Source organism: Monodelphis domestica, chromosome 2 (genome assembly GCF_027887165.1).
Source record: "Monodelphis domestica isolate mMonDom1 chromosome 2, mMonDom1.pri, whole genome shotgun sequence".
NCBI lineage: Eukaryota > Metazoa > Chordata > Mammalia > Didelphimorphia > Didelphidae > Monodelphis > Monodelphis domestica.
In genome coordinates, this window is record NC_077228.1 from 38,974,277 (window position 1) to 38,983,964 (window position 9,688).

General features: G+C 39.4%; 1 protein-coding gene across 1 annotated transcript; it reads left to right on the top strand.

Annotated features, from left to right (window-relative positions):
- The first annotated feature begins 1,040 nt into the window (after window positions 1–1,040).
- Window positions 1,041–6,602, top strand: LOC130457074 (guanylate-binding protein 1-like). The gene is made up of 3 exons (XM_056815378.1): window positions 1,041–1,237; window positions 5,099–5,226; window positions 6,422–6,602. The coding sequence occupies exons 1-3, from the start codon at window positions 1,048–1,050 to the stop codon at window positions 6,563–6,565; spliced, it is 462 nt and encodes a 153-aa protein (XP_056671356.1). The 5' UTR covers window positions 1,041–1,047; the 3' UTR covers window positions 6,566–6,602.
- Window positions 6,603–9,688: the final 3,086 nt, after the last annotated feature.

Genomic DNA, 9,688 nt, shown 5'->3' on the forward strand with positions numbered 1-9,688 from the left:
TGTTTAAAAAAAAAAAAGAAAAGTCTGACTTCCACCAATTGTTATTATGTATTTGGGGAATGTTTGGGTAAGGACCTGATTCTTTTGGAGTAATAATATTCTAGGAATGAAAATCCTCCCCTACCAATGTAGACCTAAAATTGTTCTGTTTTATAGCCTTAGGGAGATGCATGGGTCATTGGCAGGGTAAGGGACTTCCCTAGGGTCCCACAGCCAGTTGGAGTCAAAGATAGTATTTAATCTGTGTCTTCCTAACTCTCAAACCAACTCTCTATCTACTCTACCATGGTGCCAATGATTACCGTGCCAGAAACAAACCAAAGAGCTTCTTGGTGCTGACACATTCTGAGACAAAGTAGGGGACAGAAAATAGGAATTGGAACAGTGGTCAGAAACTTCAGGGTGGGATCAAGGGATGTATCAAATCAAAGTCATTCAGGCAACATTAAGAAGAGACTAAAACCAGACACTAAAAAAACAAAACTAAAAAAAAAAATTCTCTCTCAAAGGATTTTCCCCAGACAGTGTCCCATATTACACATGCTTCCTACCTACTCATGGCCACGGTCACTGTGACCTTCTACCAGCATATGAAAAGGTTTATGATTGTGATCACTGCCAGGTAGAAATTTCAAGGGTGGGACATTCGAGATTGGCACTAAGGATCAAGAATGAAATGATGGGAGAGCTACTCAAGGCAGCCAAGTGATAAAATGGTTAGAATGTTGGGCCAGGAGTCAGAAGGACTTTTGTTTAAATCCTAGAAATTGTCTGCCTCAGTTTTAGCATTTGTAAGAATGGATATTATTTATTATGTGTTTTGTAACTGTTAATGTACTATATAAAAGTTATTATTATTATTATCATCATCATTATTATCTGCCATTGCCAGTTCTGTGTTCCTGAAAAAAGAATTCTACAAATGCAGAGCATCCTCTCTTCTGCTATTATTAATGTCTCACTCACCCAGGCAGCCCCAATTGGGAATTATGTGAATTCTTCATTTTGCCTTCTGTCTAAATGGCTCCTCTACATTTATAGGTGACCATGACATCAGCTGAGTCCATGCAGGCACCCGTATGTCTGGTAGAAAACAGCAATGGAGAGCTGATAGTAAACCAGGAAGCCCTACGGATTCTTACTTCCATCACCAAGCCCGTGGTGGTGGTAGCTATTGTTGGCCTATATCGTACTGGAAAATCCTACCTGATGAACAGACTAGTAGGAAAGAACAAAGGTGAGTGGAGTCTCTAGCCCCTGGGAGTCTGCTTTTGGAGGATTTTGTGCCACAAGTTACAGTTCCAACATGGCATGTCCAAGACCTAATGAAGGTTTAAAAGTTGGCTCTTGGTTTACTGTTGCCTTCCAGTCGATAAGTATTTATTAAGTGATTACTGTGTACTAGAATGGCAGCTATGTGTTCAGTAGATGGAGTACTGGGCTTGGAATCAAGAAGACTCATCTTCATGAGTTCAAGTCTGGCCTCAGATATTTAATATCCGTGTCATCCTATGTATATCATTTAACCCTGTTTGACTCAGTTCTGTACCAGTTAAAAAAATGAGCTGAAAAAAGAAATGACAAACCACTCCAATATCTTTGCAAAGAAAACACCAAAATGAGGTCACAAGGAATAAAACATGAGTCTAGCAATTGAACTACAATAATTATGTTACAAACTAAGTGCAGAAGATACAGAGAGAGGAAAATTCAATCCCTTCTCTCAAGGAACTCACAGTCTAATGAGGGACACAATGTTCAAAGAAAACTATACAAAGGAGATAAATATGACAGGAAAGGCATTAGCATTCAAGTGATCAAGAAAAGTTTCTCATTTCATTCTACCTGGAAACTGAACAAAGCCAGAGAAGTCAAAAGGCTGAGATGAAGAAGGGAAATATTCCAGACAAGAGAGATAGATTTGGGGAATAGAGGGTCTCCCAAAGACTTAGAACTTACACTGCAATATCTCTGAATTAAATTACCATAGAATGAATATTTGCATGGCAGAGACTCAAATGGTCTGGCATTAAAAGTCTATGATTTTTTTTTAAATCAAAAAGTGTCCCTGGTTTCCATCCCTGGCCACTTTTCTCCTAGTGGCTGTCTATCTTGCCTACTGTTATCCCTACTTTTGCTCAGGATTATTGCCTCCACTTTACATTATGTTAATCTAAGAATCTGATTGTCAGTTACTCTCATGATGAATCAGACCATCCAAATTACAAGAAACACTTTCATCCTATTGATTGTTCTCATAAGATCATCAGCTTAGAACTGGGAGGGACCATAGAGGACCTCTAATTCAACTGTCCTTTTTTTACAGTTAAGGAAACTCAGAGATATGTGGTGATCTGTCCAATACCATACAGGCAGTAAACAATACCAGAAAGATTTGAATCTAGGTCCTGTTGCTTTAGAGTCAAAGCTTTCTGTACTATTCTGCACTATTTCTGCACATGGTAGATTAAATGCTAAAAGATACTTGGAACTGATTTAATTTGATGCTCCATACAAAGTGAGCCCTGAACAATATCAACAAGTTTACCATCAGAATTTTCCCACCTTTCCTTTCTTCACCTTAATGAATGAGTTTATTAAGCACTACATAAAAAGTACTGTGCTAAGCACTAATGATACCACTATAAAATCAAGATGGCATCTACTCTCAAGGAGCTTGTATTCTAATGAGGAAACAACACACAGAAGGATTCAGGTACAAATCACAAGGAAAAATTCATTGGCACCAATGATTTGGCAGAAAATCAGAGTAATGCATCTTTATTATTTTTCCATTAATTAAAACTACCTTTGAAGAATTATTGGTCAGTACGAAGGATTTGAATGATGCAAATGTTTCTTTATGGGTCTTAAATTTCTGTAGTTATCGAAGAAATGGGGGTTTCAGCATCTGTAGAATTAGTAGCCAGATGTGAAGGGTTGTTCTCCTGAATCTTGGCTGACTGAGGTGGGCTGGATGCAGCACTAGTGGCCAGGGTGAGGGGGAGGATGCTGTTTTCAGGACTTCAGGCTTGCCTGATGCCAACAGGTGGTGCCAATAAGTGGCTCAGCTTGTTGTTCAGCTAGTGATGGTGGTGGTAGTGAGGGCTGACCCCTTCCCCAAAGGAGCTACTCCCCAGAATAATGACTGCAAGACCATCTCATTGACATTGGTTAAAATACTTTGCATTTTATCTAGATGTTATTCATAGTTTACCCCATCATTTCCTTTAATATATGGTTGATAAAGAACTTTTTTAATGTCCAAAGCTATGAAGAGATAGCCTTAAATCAATTATTAATTCTTTTATGGTGCAAGTTTTTAATCTATTTAAATCAATGATCTCACTATAAATGAGTATGGTATATAATAAAATGACATATATCTTCGATTATCTCCAAATTAGTATCCCTATCTGGAAAGGCTCCATTTCTACCAAGGCTCCCCATGAAAAGAGAAAGAAAGCACTCAGGGTTACTGGCTGGTCAAGCAGCCCTGCCTCTCAAGGGAATCCTAGGACATTCGCACCCCATCAAGTTTGGGTTCATTTTGCACTGAACTTTTTCAGTGCCAGGATGGCCTTAACCTCTCACTTCTTCAACCTAGGTAGCAAGAACTTAATCATTTCTTCCTGAGCAGACTCTGTACAAATCTCTACCACTAACACCCACAACAAAGAATGTAATGTCCCAGGAAATTATATCAGAGCTCCTTCCAGCACGCCAGCAGGCTTTTTCCTACCTTGATTTCTCTCTGGAGAATCAGGCAAAGATCCTTATTGTCAGGAAGCTCTCTTAGAATATCAGCTGCATTATTTCCTTCCTGAAAATTCTTCTAATATCTCACATCCCTCTAAAATTCTCACATTGAGTGTAAAGACCTTTCAATGGTGCCTCCACACATTGGTATTTTTAGTGTTTACTCTCAAATCTAACAGATAATTGTGCAGGGCTTCTTTACCCTCACCCTTGCTTTGCTGTTGCTAAAGGTCAGGGCAAATGTGGCTACCCAACATATGGACCATATAGATCTCAAACTAAAACAATATTTAAAAGCACAACAAATACCAATTAAATGTGTATCAACACACAAATACCTATAACAAATTAAATACCAGGAAAGAGATAATTTCCCTTGAGGGACAGGTATTTGGAGTTATAATGGAGTCAAGGTCAAGCCCCTCTTTCTATAGACTGGTGGTGCATGGGTATTCAGGCCAAGCCCTCAATCAGGAATTCTTAAATTGAAATCTAGAGGTTGATTCTTATCAGTGATGTGTCCCTAGTGGGCAAGTCCCTTGATCTCTGTTTCCCTCCTATATAAAATGGGTGTAACAAAATGTCGCAAAGTTGTGAGGATCAAATAAGATAATATTTGTAAAATGCTTAGCACTGTGCCTGGCACCTAGCAGGCCTGTTTCCTTTCATAACATCTCCCTATTTGAGAAAGACATTTCCTGTAAGAACAGTTTTCCTTGGCTAACAACACTTTGAATTAGATTGAAACTGAAACTGGCTTACTTCTAGGAAATCACCACATTTCTATGCTGTGTATGTTTATGGAACTTGCCTGGGATTCCTACAGTTTAGAGATTTTCTCTCCCCTGGCAGATAAGCGATTTCCCTGTTAGTTTAGGTATTAGAAAGTTTCTGGGGTGCTACCACCTTTACCCTCAATCTTACCCCACAAACCTAATCTCATGTTGCTCTGGTTGAACTTAATGCCTGCTTTTCTCTGTCCCTAGGAAAGGGCTATTGGCTAATGGAGGACTAGGAACCTGGAAGATCTGAGTTTAAAATTTGCCTCAGCTACTTACTGGCTAGGTGATCCAGGGCTAATAATTGACCCTTCGCAGTCTCAGTTTTCTCTTCTGTGAAATGGAGATAGAAAGTAATAACTACTTCATGGGATTACTGTGAATACTGAATGAGAAAACATGTAAAACGTACTATATGAATGCAAACTGTTATGCTTGTTATTATTCTTTCCCCATTGACAAGTTTGCCATCTTCTCACTTTAGGACCTGTGACTTTGGCTGATGAAACTTTTGGCTTCCTGCCTCCCCTGGGTGCTCAAGTCTCATTCTTCCCTTGCAGGCTTCTCCCTGGGCTCCACCGTGCAGTCTCACACAAAGGGAATCTGGATGTGGTGTGTCCCTCACCCCAGGAGATCTGACCATACCTTAGTTCTGCTTGACACTGAGGGCCTTGGAGATGTGGAAAAGGTAAATCAAAACCGTGAAATTCTGCTCCCTTGATTGCCCTCCTTGGCTCTGCCTGACCTATGAAGGAATGACCTTTTACATCAGGCCAGCCTCTGTGTATATGAAAGAATATTGCCAAGCAATGCTTCCTAGTAATGTGTCTGTCAGGTGATCAGTCTGAAATGGGTCCCTAGGCTGAGGCCAGGGTTCTGAGATGTTATTATCACTTGGGGAAGAAGGCCATCCCACAGTAACTTAAAAGACCCAGAGCAAAGTCTTAAACTCTTGTTGTATCAATGACTTCCCCAAGGTTCTAACACTAAAAACAGAGAAGTCAAAAAAGGAACTTGACCAAAACCCAAGGATGAGGCTGGTATTGGATCTCGGGACTGATGGGTTGTCTGGCTATCCCATTTTCTATAGGAGGTTCCCATTTCTTTTTTAAAAAATAATAAAACATGAAAACCCACTTCTGAAACTGTTCCTCCATGCTATAAATTCACCAATGAATGAAAAAAAATCAATCTACTAAATATGAAGTAAAAATACCCAACTCACTCAGTCCCTGCCTTCAAGGAGCAATTAGGTGGCAGTGGATGGAGTGTTAGACATAGAATCAGAAAGATCTGAATTATGCCTCAGACATTTAGGTGCTTGATCTTGAGCAAGCCAGTTGAACTCACTCTACTTGTTTCCTCATTTTACAAATGATTAAAATAATAGCACCTACATCCTATGGCAGGAGAGAGAGAGAGAGAGAGAGAGAGAGAGAGAGAGAGAGAGAGAGAGAGAGAGAGAGAGAGAGAGAGAGATTGAGAGAGAGAGAGAGAGAGATTGAGAGAGAGAGAGAGAGAGAGATTGAGAGAGAGAGAGAGAGAGAGAGATTGAGAGAGAGAGAGAGAGAGAGAGAGAGAGAGAGAGAGAGAGAGAGAGAGAGAGACAAGGACAGAGACAGAGACAGAGACAGGGACAGGGACAGAGACAGGGACAAGCACAGAGACAGAGACAGAGACAAAAAGACAGAGAGAGAATCTTTTTAGACCTAGTTGCCAGACAATATTTTAGACTACAACCTCCAGCCCCAACAATATAACCCCAAATCATAAACAGATGACCATTTCCTGACTTCAGTGGAAATGACCCTGACTCTTAGGATCAGACACTCTTATGGATGAAGGATTGAGTCATAGGCTCACTGACAAATTCTGTTTTGTAGGGTGACTCCAAGAATGGCTCCTGGATCTTTGCCCTGGCCATCTTGCTCAGCAGCACTTTTGTCTACAATAGTATGAACACTATCAACCACCAGGCCTTGGAACAGATGCAATATCCTTTCAGAACTCCCTCACCAGGAAGATGATAAGCTATCCACACTTTAGAAAGTCAAGAGGAATCTCCCTAGAAATACCATCACTAGGTGATCAAGCCTCTCAGAGTCAATGTTCTCAAAGCAGACTGGCTAATCCTAGCATGATAATTAGTCACCAGGATCTAACTGAAGCCTTGGGTGGACCTTGGTTGAGCTTTGCATTCCACATAAAAATCCCCCTATATGATATCCTTCACCCCTGTCTCATATGAAGAGATCCCTCTCCTTGCCAAGGCGAAACCCTTACATGCTCCCTTGGTTCCATCTCAAACTGTCTTTCCCAATGGGTTATCCTTTCTCTCACCCCAGCTCTTTCACTAATCTTGAATCTCTCACTATCTACTGTCTATATCCTTATCATCCACAAATTAGCCATGTCTCCTGCACCTTTAAAAACCTTCACTTAATCCTATCTCAACAGCTACAATCCTATATTTCTTACTCTCCTTCATATTGAAACTCATTGAAAAGTTTGTTTATAACCTGTGCCTCTACTTCCCTTCCTCTCAATTTTCTTCAAAAGCCTCTACAGTCTGCCTTCTGACTTCATCATTCAATCAAACCTCATCTATCTAAGTTACCAATAATCTCTTAATTACCATATCTGATGGCCTTTTCTCAATCCTCCTCCTTCTTGGCTTCACCTCCAATGAAGAGGAAAGTAAGGCAATCATTTAAAACTACTTTGCCCAACTATATGGCAAACATGGTACTGATCCCAAAGTCAGGCAGGTCAAAAACAGAGAAAGAAAACCATAGACCAATCTCCCTAATGAATATAGATGCAAAATTCTTAATAGGATACTAGCAAGAAGACTCCAGCAAGTGATCAGGAGGATCATTCACTATGATCAAGTAGGATTTATACCAGGAATGCAGGGCTGGTTCAATATTAGGAAAACCATCCACATAATTGACTTTATCAGCAAACAAACAGACAAAAATCACATGATTATCTCAATAGATGCAGAAAAAGCCTTTGATAAAATACAACACCCATTCCTACTAAAAACACTAGAAAGCATAGGAATAGAAGGGTCATTCCTAAAAATAATAAACAGTATATATCTAAAACCATCAACTAATATCATCTGCAATGGGGATAAACTAAATCCATTCCCATTAAGATCAGGAGTGAAACAAGGATGCCCATTATCACCTCTATTATTTGACATTGTATTAGAAACACTAGCAGTAGCAATTAGAGAAGAAAAAGAAATTGAAGGCATTAAAATAGGCAAGGAGGAGACCAAATTATCACTATTTGCAGATGACTTGATGGTCTACTTAAAGAATCCTAGAGATTCAACCAAAAAGCTAATTGAAATAATCAACAACTTGAGCAAAGTTGCAGGATACAAAATAAACCCACATAAGCCATCTGCATTTCTATATATTTCCAACACAGCTCAACAGCAAAAACTAGAAAGAGAAATCCCATTCAAAATCACCTTAGACAAAATAAAATACCTAGGAATCTATCTCCTGAGACAAACACAGGAACTATATGAACACAACTACAAAACACTCTCCACACAACTAAAACTAGACTTAAGCAATTAGAAAAACATTAACTGCTCATCCATAGGACGAGCCAATATAATAAAAATGACAATCCAGCCCAAGCTTATTTATCTATTTAGTGCTATACTCATTGAACTTCCAAAAAAAAATTTTACTAACTTAGAAAAAAACCATAACAAAGTTCATTTGGAAGAACAAAGGGTCAAGGATATCCAGGGAAATAATGAAAAAAAAAAATACAAAGGAAGGTGGCCTTGCTGTCCCAGATATCAAACTCTATTATAAAACAGTGGTCATCAAAACAATTTGTTACTGGCTAAAAGACAGAAAGGAGGATCAGTGGAATAGACTTGGGGTAAGTGACCCTAGTAAGACAGTATATGACAAACCCAAAGAGCCCAGCTTCTGGGACAAAAACCCACTATTTGACAAAAATTGTGGGAAAACTGGAAGACAGTGTGGGAGAGATTAGGTTTGGATCAACACCTCACACCCTACACCAAGATAAACTCAGAATGGGTGAATGACTTGAACATAAAGAAGGAAACTGTAAGTAAATTAGGTGATCACAGAATAATATACATGTCAGACCTGTGGGAAAGGAAAGACTTTAAAACAAAGCAAGACATAGAAAGAGTCACAAATGTAAAATAAACAATTTTGATTACATCAAATTAAAAAGTTTTTGTGCAAACAAAACCAATGCAACCAAATTGAGAAGGGAAGCAACAAATTGGGAAACAATTTTCACAAAAAAAAAATCCTCTGACAAAGGTCTAATTACTCAAATTTATAAAGAGCTAAATCAATTGTACAAAAAATCAAGCCATTCTCCAATTGATAAATGGGCAAGGGACATAAACAGGCAGTTTTCAGCCAAAGAAATCAATACTATTAATAATCACATGAAAAAGTGCTCTAAATCACTTATAATCAGAGAGATGCAAATCAAAACAACTCTGAGGTATCACCTCACACCTAGCAGATTGGCTAACATGACAGCAAAGGAAAGTGATGAATGCTGGAGGGGTTGTGGCAAAGTCAGGACATTAATTCATTGCTGGTGGAGTTGTGAACTGATCCAACCATTCTGGAGGGCAATTTGGAACTATGCCCAAAGGGTGATAAAAGAAAGTCTGCCCTATGATCCAGCCATAGCACTGCTGAGCTTGTACCCCAAAGAGATAATAAGGAAAAAGACGTGTACAAGAATATTCTTAGCTGTGCTCTTTGTGGTGGCCAAAAATTAGAAAAAACATTGTACACAGAGACTGACACACTGTGGTAGAAGAGAACGTAATGGACTTCTCCATTAGTGTCAATACAACATCCCTGAACATTCTGCAGGAATCCAGGAGAAAAAATCACCATCCACAAGCAAAGAAGAAAAGGTGGGAGTAAAAACACCGAGGAAAAGCAACTGCTTGACTACAGGGGTGGAAGGGACAGGAATGAGGAGAGACTCTAAATGAACACCCTAATACAAATACCAACAACATGGAAATGGGTTTGAAGCAAGGACACATGTGATACCCAGTGGAATCATGCTTTGGCTAGGGAAGGGGCAGTAGGAGGGGGGGAGGATAAGAA